This window comes from Pristiophorus japonicus, chromosome 27 (genome assembly GCF_044704955.1).
Source record: "Pristiophorus japonicus isolate sPriJap1 chromosome 27, sPriJap1.hap1, whole genome shotgun sequence".
Taxonomy (NCBI): domain Eukaryota; kingdom Metazoa; phylum Chordata; class Chondrichthyes; family Pristiophoridae; genus Pristiophorus; species Pristiophorus japonicus.
In genome coordinates this window covers 8200253-8217065 of record NC_092003.1, presented here as the reverse complement: position 1 = coordinate 8217065, position 16813 = coordinate 8200253, and the positions used below count along the sequence as shown (strand labels likewise).

At 55.5% G+C, this 16813-nt stretch overlaps 1 protein-coding gene across 1 annotated transcript in view; it reads right to left on the bottom strand.

Annotated features, from left to right (window-relative positions):
- Positions 1-16254, bottom strand: part of prdx5 (peroxiredoxin 5) — a 37115-nt gene extending 20861 nt beyond the window's left edge. Inside the window, exon 1 of the mRNA XM_070868222.1 lies at positions 16098-16254. Coding sequence (XP_070724323.1) covers positions 16098-16196 — 99 coding nt within the window. The 5' untranslated portion in view covers positions 16197-16254. The remainder of the gene's footprint in view (positions 1-16097) is intronic.
- Between the last annotated feature and the right edge of the window lie 559 nt (positions 16255-16813).

Below are 16813 nucleotides of genomic sequence, written 5' to 3'. Positions count from 1 at the left end.
TTGGCTAGCCCAATCTATGTGCATATTAAAGTCACCCATTATAACTGCTGCACCTTTATTGCATGCACTCCTAATTTCCTGTTTGATGCCCTCCCCAACATCACTACTACTGTTTGGAGGTCTGTACACAACTCCCACTAACGATTTTTGCCCTTTAGTGTTCTGCAGCTCCACCCATATAGATTCCACATCATCCAAGCTAATGTCTTTCCTAACTATTGCATTAATCTCCTCTTTAACCAGTAATGCTACCCCACCTCCTTTTCCTTTTATTCTATCCTTCCTGAATGTTGAATACCCCTGGATGTTGAGTTCCCAGCCCTGATCATCCTGGAGCCACGTCTCCGTAATCCCAATCACATCATATTTGTTAACATCTATTTGCACAATTAATTCATCCACCTTATTGCGGATACTCCTTGCATTAAGACACAAAGCCTTCAGGCTTGTTTTTTTAACACCCTTTGTCCTTTTAGAATTTTGCTGTACAGTGGCCCTTTTTGTTCTTTGCCTTGGGTTTCTCTGCCCTCCACTTTTCTTCATCTCCTTTCTGTCTTTTGCTTTTGCTTCCTTTTTGTCTCCCTCTGTCTCCCTGTATAGGTTCCCATCCCCCTGCAATATTAGTTTAACTCCTCCCCAACAGCACTAGCAAACACTCCCCCTAGGACATTGGTTCCGGACCTGCCCAGGTGCAGACCGTCCGGTTTGTACTGGTCCCACCTCCCCCAGAACCGGTTCCAATGCCCCAAGAATTTGAATCCCTCCCTGCTGCACCACTGCTCAAGCCATGTATTCATCTGCGCTATCCTGCGATTCCTACTCTGACTAGCACGTGGCACTGGTAGCAATCCCGAGATTACTACTTTTGAGGTCCTACTTTTTAATTTAGATCCTAGTTCCTAAAAATCTTTTCGTAGGACCTCATCCCTTTTTTTACCTATGTCGTTGGTACCAATGTGCACCACGACAACTGGCTGTTCTCCCTCCCATTTCAGAATGTCCTGCACCCGCTCCGAGACAACCTTGACCCTTGCACCAGGGAGGCAACATACCATCCTGGAGTCTCGGTTGCGTCCGCAGAAACGCCTATCTATTCCCCTCACCATCGAATCCCCTATCACTATCGCGCTCCCACTCTTTTTCCTGCCCTCCTTTGCAGCAGAGCCACCTACGGTGCCATGAACTTGGCTGCTGCTGCCCTCCCCTGATGAGTCATCCTCCCCAACAGTACTCAAAGCAGTGTATCTGTTTTGCAGGGGGATGACCACAGGGGACTCCTGCACTATCTTTCTTGCACTGCTCTTCCTGTTGGTCTTCCATTCCCTATCTGGCTGTGGACCCTTCTCCTGCGGTAAGACCAACTCACTACACGTGATACTCACGTCATTCTCAGCATCGTGGATGCTCCAGAGTGAATCCACCTTCAGCTCCAATTCTGCAACGCGGACCGTCAAGAGCTCGAGGCGGATACACTTCCCACACACGTAGTCGTCAGGGACACCGGAAGTGTCCCCGAGTTCCCACATGGTACAGGAGGAGCATATCACATGACTGAGCTCTCCTGCCATGTCTTAACCTTAGATACCCTTAAATTGGTAATAACAATGTTATAGTTCACTTACTGATATAAAAAATAAAAGAAAAGCTACTCACCCAACACCAGCCAATCACTTACCCCATTGGCTGTTACGTCACTTTTTGATTACTTTCTACTTCTATTTTGCTTTCTCTCCCGCTGTAGCTGCACCGGTATGCTTTTGACAGGTCGCTCCCCTCTCACCAACTGCCGCTGGCTGGATCTCCCGCTGGGCTTTTGACAGGTCGCTCCCCTCTCACCTTCTAGCCTGCACCGCCATTCAACGAGTTCATGGCTGAACATGAAACTTCAGTACCCACTTCCTGCTTTCACGCCATACCCCTTGATCCCCCGAGTACTAAGGACTTCATCTAACTCCCTTTTGAATATATTTAGTGAATTGGCCTCAACTACTTCCTGTGGTAGAGAATTCCACAGGTTCACCACTCTCTGGGTGAAGAAGTTTCTCCTTATCTCGGTCCTAAATGGCTTACCCCTTATCCTTAGACTGTGACCCCTGCTTCTGGACTTCCCCAACATTGGGAACATTCTTCCTGCATCCAACCTGTCCAAACCCGTCAGAATTTTAAACGTTTCTATGAGGTCCCCTCTCACTCTTCTGAACTCCAGTGAATACAAGCCCAGTTGATTCAGTCTTTCTTGATAGGTCAGTCCCACCATCCCGGGAATCAGTCTGGTGAATCTTCGCTGCACTCCCTCAACAGCAAGTATGTCCTTCCTCAAGTTAGGAGACCAAAACTGTACACAATACTCCAGGTGTGGCCTCACCAAAGCCCTGTACAACTGTAGCAACACCTCCCTGCCCCTGTACTCAAATCCCCTCGCTATGAAGGCCAACATGCCATTTGCTTTCTTAACCGCCTGCTGTACCTGCATGCCAACCTTCAATGACTGATGTACCATGACACCCAGGTCTCGTTGCACCTTCCCTTTTCCTAATCTGTCACCATTCAGATAATAGTCTGTCTCTCTGTTTTTACTACCAAAGTGGATAACCTCACATTTATCCACATTATACTTCATCTGCCACGCATTTGCCCACTCACCTAACCTATCCAAGTCACTCTGTAGCCTCATAGCATCCTCCTCGCAGCTCACACTGCCACCCAACTTAGTGTCATCCGCAAATTTGGAGATACTACATTTAATAGAGGGTCTGGGGCGGAACTCGCTGCCTGAAAGGGTGGTAGAGGCAGAAACCCTCACCACATTTAAACAGTACTTGGGATGTGCGCTTGTAACCGACAGGGCTACGGACCGAGAGCGGGAAAGTGGGGTTAGGCCGGGTAGCTCTTGGTCGGCCGGAACGGACTCGATGGGCCGAAATGGTCTCCTTCCGTGCTGTGAATGTGTGAGATTATGCAGCTCAGGTGTCAACATTTTTTTTTTTTAAATCTCATAACGATCCTGTGACGCGCCTTGGGTGCATTTCACCACATTACTGGCGCTGTATGAATGGTCTCCGACTGTGCTGCAACCAGTCGGAGACCTGAGGCGATGGCTCGCAAGCGAGCGCGAGAGACGGGGAAAATCGCCCTTTCGCTGGGAGAAACGGTCAACGAGGCACGGCAGGCAGGCTCCAAACCAAGCCAGCTCCTCGGCCCGGGGAGCGATCGCAGCGGGGCTAAAGAAACAAAAAAAGAAGAAGGACTGGGGACCAGGATTGCCACCCAAGGTGCGGAATGTTGGACGGACAGATTACATCAGCTCAAATCTGCCCAGTCACTGGGCGTGGCAGTGTCCGCGAGAAGGCTGTACAAAGTCCCCGGGCTCCAAATGTCCCAACAGCGAACGGACGGACTGACTGACGCGAGTGCTTAGTCACTCGGGCCGCGCCTCAAAAGCGGAGAACAATGCGTTTGCCAAACAAAGCTGCTACAGTCGGCAACAGGCAGGGAACAACATCTCTGGTCATAGGAACAGGGCAGGCCATTCAGCCCCTCGAGTCTGTCCCTCCATTCGACAACACGACACAGAAACAGGCCGCTCGGCCCCAACCAGTCCGTGCCGGCGTTTATGCTCCACTCGAGCCTCCTCCCGCCTTTCCTCATCCAACTCTATCACTACAACCCTCTATTCCCTTCGCCCTCATGTGTTTGTCCAGCCTCCCCTTAAATGCACCGATACTATTCGCCTCAACCCCTCCCTGTGGCAGCGAGTTCCACATGCTCACCCCTCTCTGGGTAAAGAAGTTTCTCCTGAATTCCCCCCTTGGGTTTAATCAGTGACTGCCTTATATTGATGGCCTCTAGTTATGCCCTTCCCCTGGTTTGTGCAATCTCTCCCCATCCATCGAGTACTGCACCGGAGTGTCAGCCGAGATATTTGTACAAGTCTCTGGAATTGAACCCAGATCCTTTTGACACAGGAGGGGGAGAGAGAGAGAGAGAGACAGAGAGACAGAGAGACAGAGAGACAGAGAGACAGAGAGACAGAGAGACAGCTATCCATTGAGCCACAACCGACACCGGTTCTACAGTCCAACTCCTCGTCGCTAGTCCAGAGATTGGAGCACAAAAACGCAGGCTGATACTCCTAGTGCAGTGCCGAGGGAGCGCCGCACTGTCGGAGGGGCCGTCTTTCCGATGAGACGCTAAACCGAGGCCCCGTCTGCCCTCTCAGGTGGATGTAAAAGATCCCGCGGCCACTATTGGAAGAAGAGCAGGGGGCGTTCTCCCCGGTGTCCTGGGGCCAATATTTATCCCTCAACCAACATCAGATTATTTGGGTCATTATCACATTGCTGTGTGTGGGAGCTTGCTGTGCGCAAAGCGGCTGCCGGGTTGCCCACATTACGACAGTGACCGCACTTTCAAAAAGCGTCTCACTGTAAAAGTGTTTCGGGATATCCGGGAGGTCGAGAAAGGCGCTATAGAAATGCAAGTGCTTTCTTTGAAGTGAGGAAACGACAGGGTTGTATCTTTGGAAGTTAGCCTTTCGGTTAAAACTTCCTGAAACAGAAACATAATTGTTAACAAAAGAGAGAGAGAGAGAGAGAGAGAGAGAGAGAGAGAGAGAGAGAGAGAGAGAGAGAGAGAGAGAGAGAGAGAGAGAGAGAGAGAGAAGAGAGAGAGAGAGGAGGTTGGGGGGAAATAATCGCAGAATCTTATATACTGGAAACGGAGGAGGAAGTATTTTTCCAGTCAGTGGGTGGGGAGGACAGAGGGCAGGGGTGTGGGGAATTCCAGAACGTTGAAATCAGTGTGTGTCTCAACGTCTTGTGGTGGGAGAGCTAGGACTGGCTGTTGGTAATCTCCCGAAACCACTCCTTGAGCAACAGATTGCGATAATTCTCTTGTGGCAATCTCCAGCAACCACCCTCGACAAACCTGTGCAGCCCTGTCGCGCTTTAATAGCTCAGTAACCACAGAGATTAAAAACAGAAGTAAAGCCAGGACAGGGCTGCTCAAACACTGACTGTTTGCGGTTCAATAGCCTTGGCACGCTAGGGGTTAGACACACGGCGAGAGCGTATGGATTAAAAGGGAGAACGAAAGACTTGCATTTAAATAGCGCCTTTCACAGACGTCTCGTGGATCACCACACGTCCCCAAAAGTGCTTTACAGCCAATCAAGTACTTTTGGAGTGCAGTCACTGTTGTAATGTGCGAAACGCCAATTTGCGCACAGCAAGCTCCCACAAACAGCAATGTGATAATGACCCAGATCATCTGTTTTAGTGATGTTGGCTCTGGGATCAATATTGGCCCCAGGACACCGGGGAGAACTGCCCCTGCTCTTCTTCCAATAGTGGCCGTGGGATCTTTTACATCCACTTGAGAGGGCAGACGGGGCCTCGGTTTAACGTCTCATCCGAAAGACGGCACCTCCGACAGTACGGCGCTCCCTCAGCACTGCACTGGGAGCGTCGGCCTAGATTTCTGTGCTTAAGTCCCTGGAGTGGGACTTGAACCCACAACCTTCTGACTCAGGAGGCGAAGGTGCTGCCCACTGAACCACGGCTGACACTGAAGCTCCTTCGAGGAAGCGCCGCACTGTCGGAGGGGTAGTACTGAGAGGCAGTACTGAGGGAGCCCCGCACTGTGGGAGGGGCAGTACTGAGGGAGCCCCGCACTATGGGAGGGGCAGTACTGAGGGAGCGCCGCACTGTCGGAGGGGCAGTACTGAGGGAGCGCCGCACTGTCGGAGGGGCAGTACTGAGGGAGCGCCGCACTGTCGGAGGGGCAGTACTGAGGGAGCCCCGAACTGTCGGAAGGGCAGTACTGAGGGAGCTCCGCACCGTCGGAGGGACAGTACTGAGGGAGCGCCGTACTGTCGGAGGGACAGTACTGAGGGAGCGCCGCACTGTCGGAGGGGCAGTGCTGAGGGAGCGCCGCACTGTCGGAGGGGCAGTACTGAGGGAGCGCCGCACTGTCGGAGGGGCAGTACTGAGGGAGCGCCGCACTGTCGGAGGGGCCCTCTTTCGGATGAGACGTTAAACCTCTCGGGTGGATGTAAAAGGTCCCGGGGCCACTATTGGAAGAAGAGCAGGGGGAGTTTCTCCCCGGTGTCCTGGGGACAATATTTAATCCCTCAATCAACAGGTGATCTGGGTCATTATCACTTTGCTGTGTGTGGGAGCTTGCTGTGCGCATATTGGCGTTTCCCACAATACAACAGTGACTACCCTCCAACAGCGACTCCAAATTGGCTGTAAAGCGCTTGGAGACACCGGGTGGTTGTGAAAGGCACTGTGTAAATGCATGGCTTTCTTTTATAGGGAGCCACGTTGTCCACACACGCACGTGGACCTGGTCTCCAGTTACAGGGTTAGGCACGGACTGTCACTCCTCAGTCACTGCAACGGGGCCCGGCGCTCTCCATTACAGTCAGGTGCCTCGACTGGAGCAGGCTGCACAAAGGAGGCCACTGTTCTCCAGCAATAGTAGGAGCTCAAACCGCCCTCTGGGGAATAGCGTGACAAGCTACACCCGGGAAAGGGGTTTGCATTCAAGCACTGAATGAAAAGGAAGTCTGTTCTTTTGATAATTGAGACACCGAGGTGACCCAATAACTTCAAAGAGGTAGGTTTTAAAGAGCGTCTAAAAAGGGAGGGGAGAGCGAGCGCACGAGAGGAGGAGCGAGCGAGAGAGCGAGAGAGCGAGAGAGCGAGAGAGCGAGAGAGCGAGAGAGCGAGAGAGCGAGAGAGCGAGAGAGCGAGAGAGCGGGGTCCAGGCAGTCCGCCAACCTTGGAGTGGTTCATTGGCTGTGAAACACTTTTGACGTCTGGTGGCCGTGAAAGGCTCTATATAAATGCAAGTCTTTCTTTGAAGGGCTGAGGTCGCAGTGGTATCCTCATGGGTTCTTTGCTTAAGAATTCATAGCAACACATTGCTATTACGAACAAGTTAAGAACTAGCAAAAGGTTTAACACTCACACGACACATTACCAGTTCATCCACCAGGCTCACAACCACCTGCCCCATCGTGGATTTCTCCCCCCCCCGAACCCAACTGGCCGGGGTTTTATTGAGTCTTGTGAATGTCACGTGACTGGCTAAGCCCCTCCCAACTCAACAGCTCTACAACTATTTTTGTTGAAACTTAAATCAAGTACTCCCTTTGACAAGGGCGCCAGAATCCACAAATTAACAATTTAAACTTTCAACGGAACCTTAAATCAAATTAAAATTTGGTTGCCGGGGGTGATGATGGACTCCAGTCCCTCCGGTGCCCACCTCTCGCGGAAGGCCGCGAGCGTACCGGTGGACACCGCGTGCTCCATCTCCAGGGACACCCGGGCTCGGATGTAACCGCGGAAGAGAGGCAGGCAGTTGGGCTGAACGACTCCCCTCGACCGCCCGCTGCCTGGACCGGCTGATGGCCCCCTTGGGAGGCCCTCCGACCTACCCGCTCCCCTCCGCACAGGGTGCCCAAAGATCAGGAGTGTGGAACTGAAGTGCAACCAGAATTTGAGGAGCAGCCCCTTCAAATATTGGAAGAGGGGCTACAACCTCACACACTGAACGTACACGTGGAACAAGGACTCCTCCAGACCGCAGAACTTACAGGCGGCCTGGGAGCCCGTGAGCCGACTTAAAAACCGATTGCACGGGACTGCTCCGTGCACCAGCCTCCAGGCCAAGTCCCCGATAAATAGAGCGAGGACTCCTGCGTAAAATGATGAGGGGCCTGGATAGAGTGGATAGGACGGACCGGTTTCCCTTAGCGGAGGGGTCAATAACCAGGGGACATGGATTTAAAGTAATTGGGGGGGGAGGTTTAGAGGGGATTTGAGGGGAAATGGGGGTCTGGGACGGAACTCACTGCCTGAAAGGGTGGTAGAGGCAGAAACCCTCACCACATTTAAAAAGTACTTGGATGTGCGCTTGTAATCTACAGGGCTACGGACCGAGAGCGGGAAAGCGGGATTAGGCTGGGTAGCTCTTGGTCGGCCGGCGCGGACACAATGGGCCGAAATGGCCTCCTTCCGTGCTGTGAATTTCTAAGTTTCTATACCCACGTCCCCTTAGAAAAGCTCTCGTGGATTCCACTTTTGAACGTGCATTGTGCCGCTTGAAGATGACGCGAGGGCGTCCGATTATTTCCGCGCCCTACAAAATCAGGCCTGGTCCCACGCTCGACCCCTGGTCTGCGCTGTTAGCTGGCCCGGTGATGGTGGAGCCAAGGCTCGAGTCTGCGCCTCGGAGCCAACGGGAACCTGTTCAACCTGCGTCGCCTCCAGGCTAGATCCAAGGTCGTCCCATCCTCTTGTCGTCGAGCTACAGTACGCAGGCGACACCTGCGTCTGCGTACATTCAGGGGCTGATCATCAGGCCAAGGTCAATACCTTCACCGAGGCATTCAAAAGCATGGGCCTTACACTAAGCATTCCGAAGACAAAGGTCCTCCATGAACCGGACCCTGCCACACAGCACTGACCCCCAGTCATCAAGATCCACAGCATGATCTTGGACAACGTGGACCATTTCCCATACCTCGGGAGTGTAATATTCGGTCGCCTGAGGAAGAGAGTGTTTGAAGACCAGAACCTCAAACCCGGCACCAGGCTCATGGTCTACAGGGCTGTAGTGATACCCGTCCTCCTGTATGGCTCAGAGACGTGGACCATGTACAGCAGACACCTCAAATCGCTGGAGAAATACCACCAACGATGTCTCTGCAAGATCCTGCAAATCCCCTGGGAGGACAGACGCACCAACGTTAGCGTCCTCGACCGGGCCGACATCCCCAGCATCGAAGCACTGACCACACTCGACCAGCTCCGCTGGGCAGGGCCACATTGTCCGCATGCCCCCAGATACGAGACTCCCAAAGCAAGCGCTCTACTCGGAACTCCTTCACGGCAAGCGAGCCAAAGGCGGGCAGAGGAAACGTTACAAGGGACCACCCTCAAAGCCTCCCTGATAAAGTGCAACATCCCCACCGACACCTGGGAGTCCCTGGGCCCAAAGACCAGTCCGCCCTCAGTGGAGGAAGTGCATCCGGGAGGGCGCTGAGCACCTCGAGTCTCGTCGCCGAGAGCGTGCAGAAACCAAGCGCAGGCAGCGGAAGGAGCGTGCGGCAAACCAGTCCCACCCATCCCTTTCCCTCAACCACTGTCTGTCCCTCCTGTGACAGGGACTGTGGCTCTCGTATTGGACTGTTCAGCCACCTAAGGACTCACTTTGAGTGGAAGCAAGCCTTCCTCGATTCCGAGGGACTGCCTATGATGACGATGGGCCAGAAAATGACACGCATCATTCCCGCCTCCTTGTGTTGAAATCAGGTCTTGCCACACTGTCTCTTGTCCTCAAACGCTTCCTCCCTGTGCAATCCTGTACTTTTCTCAATCATTTCTCTCTTCCGAAAATCTCCCAGCTGAAAATCTCCCCACACTGGTTTCCCGCTGAAATATATGCATCGGAGAGAAGGCTCTCAGGTGTTGGTGCGTGTGAGCACCCAGGCTCACGTCTTCAGACCCTGTACGTCGAGTCCCCCTCCCTAGGTGGCGACGTATTTCTTCCGCCAGCAGTACAGCCTCAATTACGACACGCAGCTCCTGTTTGTGAGCCTGGAGGGGGGGGGTGGGGGACATCAGGACCGCCGTCCAGGGGCTGCCTGTCTTTTACCAGGAAGCTCATCGGGGTCTGGAACAGAGTCGCCACCGAGCGCAGCTCTCCGACGGCTGGCGTGGCGGCTGTCCTGCGGGAGCCGCTGATCAGGAATCCGTACCTCCACGACCGCGGTTTTAGCTGGCAGGCGGGCGCGAGGGCTGTGGCTGGCGAGGTGACCAGGGTCAGGGACCTGCTGGGTGGCGGAGGAGCGGGCTGGATGATGCCAGACCTGCTGGCACGGCGCCCGTCCTGGGCCCCACCCACGGAGTGGAACAATACTTCCTCCTCGGGTTCCAGTATTTCGGATTCTGGGATTCCCCCTCTCTCTCTCTCTCTCTCTCTCTCTCTCTCTCTCTGTTTTAAGCGACATGCTAACTTCCAAAGATACAATCCTGTCGTTTCCTCACTTCAAAAGAAAGCACTTGCATTTCAATAACGGGTTTCACCATCTCCTTATGTCCCAAAACGCTTTTACAGTGAGACATGTTTCGAAAGTGTGGTCGCTGTTGTAATGTGGGCAACGCAGCAGCCACTTTGCGCACAGCAAGCTCCCACACACAGCAATGTGATAATGACCCAGATCATCTGTTTCAGTGATGTTGGTTGAAGGATAAATATTGGCCCCAGGACACCGGGGAGAACTCCCCCTGCTCTTCTTCCAATAGTGGCCATGGGATCTTTTACATCCAGCCGAGGGGGCAGACAGGGCATCCAAAAGACGGCACCTCCGACAGTGCGGCACTCCCTCAGTACTGCCCCTCTGACAGTGCGGCGCTTCCTCAGTACTGCCCCTCTGACAGTGCGGCGCTCCCTCAGTACTGCCCCTCCGACAGTGCGGCACTCCCTCAGTACTGCCCCTCTGACAGTGCGGCGCTCCCTCAGTACTGCCCCTCCGACACTCCCTCAGTACTGCCCCTCTGACAGTGCGGCGTTCCCTCAGTACTGCCCCTCTGACAGTGCGGCGTTCCCTCAGTACTGCCCCTCTGACAGTGCGGCACGCGCTCTCTCTCGCGCGCATCAGGCAGTGAGTTCCAGACCCCCACCACCCTCTGGGTGAAGACATTTCTCCTCAAATCCCCTCTAACCCTCCTACCAATTACTTTAAATCCATGCCCCCTGGTTGTTGACACCTCTGCTAAGGGAAATCATTTTATACACCTCAATAAAAGGTCTCCCCTCAGCCTCCTCTGTTCCAAAGAAAACAACCCCAGCCTATCCAATCTTTCCTTATCGCTAAAATTCTCCAGTCCTGGCAACATCCTGGTAAATCTCCTCTGTACCCTCTCCAGTGCAATCACATCTTTCCTGTAATGTGGTCATCATTGGAAAAAGGTTAACTAAGGTCTGTGGGAAGGACCTGGGGATTAAAGCGAAGGGGTAGGTTCTTTCCATCCTCCAAAGCCCAAAGGGTCACCGAAACCATTTGCGACACTCCCGCTCTGGAAACTCGTGGATTCTGCTTTTGCCTCTCAAGATGATGTGAGGTTTTCGGACGAATATTTTGATCCGTGCCTTTGTTACCTCCAGGCTTGACTATTCCAACGCACTCCTGGCCGGCCTCCCACATTCTACCCAACGTAAACTAAAGGTGATCCAAAACTCGGCTGCCCCCGTGTCCTAACTCGCACCGCGTCCCACTCACCCATCACCCCCTGTGCTCGCTGACCCCGTGTCCTAACTCACACCGAGTCCCGCTCACCCATCACCCCCTGTGCTCGCTACCCCCGTGTCCTAACTCGCACCGAGTCCCGCTCACCCATCACCCCCTGTGCTCGCTGACCCCGTGTCCCAACTCGCACCGAGTCCCGCTCACCCATCACCCCCTGTGCTCGCTGCCCCGTGTCCTAACTCGCACCGAGTCCCACTCACCCATCACCCCCTGTGCTCACTGCCCCGTGTCCTAACTCGCACCGAGTCCCGCTCACCCATCACCCCCTGTGCTCACTGCCCCGTGTCCTAACTCGCACCGAGTCCCGCTCACCCATCACCCCCTGTGCTCGCTGCCCCGTGTCCTAACTCACACCGAGTCCCGCTCACCCATCACCCCCTGTGCTCCCTGCCCCCGTGTCCTAACTCGCACCGAGTCCCGCTCACCCATCACCCCCTGTGCTCGCTGCCCCGTGTCCTAACTCACACCGAGTCCCGCTCACCCATCACCCCCTGTGCTCGCCGACCTACATTGGCTCCCGGTTAAGCAACGCCTAGATTTCACAATTCTCCTCATCCTGGTTTGCAGATCCCTCCCCATCTCTATAATCTCCTCCAGCCCCACAACCCCCGAGATCTCTGCGCTCCTCCTGACCATCCCTGGTTATAGTCGCTCCACTATCGGTAGCCGTGCCTTCTGTTGCCCTGGAAATCCCTCCCTATATCTCTCCTCTCCTCTCCTCTCCTCTCCTCTCCTCTCCTCTCCTCTCCTCTCCTCTCCTCTCCTCTCCTCTCCTCAAACCTGCCTCTTTCACCAAGCTTATGGTCAGCTCAGTGTCAATTTGTGTGTCACATAACGCTCCTGTGAAGCACCTTGGGACTTTAAAAGTTGCTATATAAATACAAAGTTGTTGTTACCTCGAGCAGACTTTGGATCGCTGTAAACCACCTCCAGGAGTGCAGGCTTCTCGAGCTCTGCCCATCCCAAAACTGGTAGAACGTGTTCACTGTGTTGGAAACATCACGGCACAGCCCCGAGAGCCAGTACTGGGCCAGTTTCAACTTGGCAAGGGTAGGAGCGTCTCAGTCAACCTCAGTGACTCAGCTCTCTCCCCAGCTTCCCCTCCCCCTCTCTACACCTGCGGACAAGCACACAGCAGGGTCACTGCCTGAGCTGTTCGCCAAGGGCTCAGCGGCCAGAGAGAGAGGCCCTGCCCGCTGGGAGTGCAGTCTGGACACTGACAGGAGGGAGGGAAGGGTGGGGGGGAATGAGAGAAACACAGGAGGTAACCCCACCCTCCCCTAACTCCCTCAGTGACCCTTTACACCACATGGTGTGTCAGCTGTGGCTCAGTGGGCAGCACACTCACCTCGGGGTCAGAAGGCTGTGGAGTTCAGGTCCCACTCCAGGGAGTTGGACACAAAAATCCAGGCTGACACTCCCGGGGCGGTGCTGAGGGAGCGCCACACTGCGCTGTCGGAGGGGCAGTGCCGAGGGAGCGCCGCACTGCGCTGTCGGAGGGGCAGTGCCGAGGGAGCGCCGCACTGCGCTGTCGGAGGGGCGGTGCCGAGGGAGCGCCGCACTGTCGGAGGGGCAATGCTGAGGGAGCGCCGCACTGTCGGAGGGGCAATGCTGAGGGAGCGCCGCACTGTCGGAGGGGCAATGCTGAGGGAGCGCCGCACTGCGCTGTCAGAGGGGCAATGCTGAGGGAGCGCCGCACTGCGCTGTCAGAGGGGCGGTGCTGAGGGAGCAAAACAGACGATCTGGGTCACTATCACATCGCTGTGTGTGGGAGCTTGCTGGGCACAAAATGGCTGCCGCGTTTCCCACATTACAACAGTGACCGCACTCCAAAACTGTACGTCATTGGCTGTAAAGTGCTTTGGGACGTCCGTTGGCCGTGAAAGGCGCTATATAAATGCAAGTCTGTCTTTCTTTCATCATGCGAGCGATGCGGTCAGAGCTGTTGTACAGTCAATAAAGACAGTGGTTTAGATACAGATCGGAGATAAAGAAAGATCGCTATCGCGGCTGTACAACAATAGCAGTCACACTCGAGAGAGAGAGCTTTCTCCTAAACACATCGCGAAAGTTCGCTATGTAACGGTTTCTCCTGATAAAGAGATGCACCAACAATTTGGTTCCCATCTCCCTCCCCGAATATCTCCCCCCCCCCCCACTTCCGAAGGCTCTCACTGCCAGACGCTTTCTCCCACCTCAGCCAAAGCCACGTCCTCCTGCAAGGTGGTCTTAGAATCATAGCGACTTATGACACGGAAGGAGGCCATTTCGGCCCATCGTGTCCGCGCCGGCCGACCAAGAGCTACCCGGCCTAATCCCACTTTCCCGCTCTCGGTCCGTAGCCCTGTAGGTTACAAGCGCACATCCCAAGTACTGTTTAAAATGTGGTGAGGGTTTCTACCTCTACCACCCTTTCAGGCAGCGAGTTCCGCCCCAGACCCCCACCACCCTCTGGGTGAAGACATTTCCCCTCAAATCCCCTCTAAACCTCCCCCCAATTACTTTAAATCCATGCCCCCTGGTTGTTGACCCCTCTGCTAAGAGAAACAGGTCCGTCCTATCCATGATCACATCATAGGCAGTCCCTCAGAATCGAGGAAGACTTGCTTCCACTCCAAAAAATGCGTCCTTAGGTGACCGAACAGTCCAATACGGGAACCACAGTCCCTGTCACAGGTGGGACAGACAGTGGTTGAGGGAAGGGGAGGGTGGGACTGGTTTGCCGCACGCTCCTTCCGCTGCCTGCGCTTGGTTTCTGCACGCTCTCGGCGACGAGACTCGAGGTGCTCAGCGCCCTCCCGGATGCACTTCCTCCACTTAGGGCGGACTGGTCTTTGGCCCAGGGACTCCCAGGTGTCGGTGGGGATGTTGCACTTTATCAGGGAGGCTTTGAGGGTGTCCCTTGTAACGTTTCCTCTGCCCACCTTTGGCTCGCTTGCAGTGTAGGAGTTCCGAGTAGAGCGCTTGCTCTGGGAGTCTCGTGGCCAGGGAGGTGAATTCATCCCTTCGTGCCTTCTGCAGATTTCGTGCCAGAGACTACGGCACAGAAAGAGGCCATTTGGCCCCACCGCTCCATGCCGGTGTTTATGCTCCTACACAAGCCTCCTCCCACCCTACCCTTCCATTCCTTTCTCCCTCGAGTGTTTATCCAGCCTCACCTTAAATATCTCTGCTATTCTTCCCCAACCCTTCCCTGCGGCAGCGAGTTCCACACTCTCACCCCCCCCCTCTGGGTGAAGAAGTTTCTCCTGAATTCCCCGTTGGGTTTATTTGGGACGCTCTCATAATTTACAGCTCCAGAGTTTACAACAGAACCAGACTCGAAGCTCAGAATGCTCCCGTCAGCCACAGCTCAACTTCAAATCAAGTCTGCCCTCGTGCTGGCCTAAAAAACCACAAACGTTTAACACGTTTGGCAACACGGTGTCCTCCCACAACACACTGCTGCATCTGACCTCAGAGAAACAGTGGCCATGCGTCACAAACAGACACGCGATCAGCTACGCTTTCCTTGTACGAGCAGGGAGCTGTGGGTTTAAAAATCGGAGGGGCGCTCACACAATCACCGCAAAACAGCGACAGATATCACAAGCGCCCAACGCTCATGCGAAGCCGGCCATTGGCGGGGCTGAGAATGACCCGGCCCGGGGGGATTGGGGAACAATAGGGACCTCCTCGTGGGAGAGGAGCCGCTTCTGAAGGTGTCCGCCGCAGCTCAGTTGGTTCGCGCTCTCTCTCTCTCTCTCACACCCCGGAGTCATGGGTTTGTGGGTTCGAGCCCCACTCCAGAGACTGGAGCACAGAAATCTCGGCCGACACTCCCAGGGCAGTGCTGAGGGAGCGCCGCGCTGTCGGAGGGGCAGTACTGAGGGAGCGCCGCACTGTCGGAGGGGCAGTACTGAGGGAGCGCCGCACTGTCGGAGGGGCGGTACTGAGGAAGCGCCGCACTGTCGGAGGGGCGGTACTGAGGGAGTGCCGCACTGTCGGAGGGGGCAGTGCTGAGGGAGCGCCGCACTGTCGGAGGGGCAGTGCTGAGGGAGCGCCGCACTGTCGGAGGGGCAGTGCTGAGGGAGCGCCGCACTGTCGGAGGGGCAGTGCTGAGGGAGCGCCGCACTGTCGGAGGGGCAGTGCTGAGGGAGTGCTGCACTGTCGGAGGGGCAGTCTTTCGGATGAGGCGATAAACCGAGGCCGTGTCTGCTCTCTCGGGGCAGATGCAAAAGATCCCGCGGGAACTATTTCAAAGAAGAGCGGGGGGGGGGGGGGGGGGGGGGGAAGGGGGAAGGGGCGAGTGCGCCCCGATGTCCCCGGGGGGGGGGGGGGCAATATTTATCCCTCGACCGACATCACTAAAATTAAAAAAAACACAGACGACGCGGGCCGTGATCACATCGCCGCTTGGCGGGAGATGGCCATGCACGCAAATCGGCCGCCGCGGTTGCCCCAACGTCACAACAGCGACCGAGCGCCATTGGCCGCGGAGCGCGAGCGGAGCACGAGCAGCGGTCGCGAGAGGCGCTATACAAATGCAGAGGTGGCGGGCGAGCTCGGGCACGGCCCGTGGGGGGGGGTCCAGCGTGCCACGATTGCGGGCAACCCCCGGGAAATCGAGGCAATCGAAAAAAGCCCAGAAAATGGTCAAGTGCGGGTGACCTCTGACCCCCCCCCCTGCCGCCATGGCCCCCCTCCCCCTCCCCCTCTCCCTCTCCCTCTCCCTCTCCCTCTCTCTCTCCCTCTCCCTCTCCCTCTCCCTCTCTCTCTCTCTCTCCCCCCTTACCTTGAAGGGCATTGCAGCGGCTGCGGTGCGATGGATGTCTCTGTGAATGTGACTGCAGCTGACGACGCCCCGAAGCCTCTGACACAACAGCAGCCTCATCCTCCGCCCTTTATGCGCCTCTCCCGCCTCGCCTGCGCCGTCACCACTGACAACCAAGGCCACCCGGGGCCCCCCAGCGCGCCTGCGCCGCGCACTCTCTCCCCCCCCCCCCGCGCCCCCGGCTGACGTCACCCGCAGAGTTGCTCACTCAGGATGACTGGCCACCGAGCGTGCGCAGTGCGCCTCCAGCGTGACTGGCATAGAGCATGCGCACTTTTCCCCTTCTACAGTCGGTGTGCGTGGCATGAAGCATGCGCACTGCATCCTTCTCCAAATAGTGCGGACAAGGAGCATGCGCACTGCTCCCTGCTGCCTGGCGTGCTGGCATGCAGCATGCGCGCTGCTCCCTTCTGCAGGGAGTGCTGACATGGAGCATGCGCACTGCTCCCTTCTACCAATAGTGCTGACATGGAGCATGCGCGCTGCTCCCTTCTACAAATAGTGCTGACATGGAGCATGCGCGCTGCTCCCTTCTTCAAATAGTGCTGACATGGAGCATGCGCACTGCTCCCTTCTACAACTAGTGCCGACAGGGTGCATGCGTACTGCATCCTTTTACAAATAGTGCTGGTATGGAGCATGCGCTCTGCTCCCTTCTACAACTAATGCCGACAAAG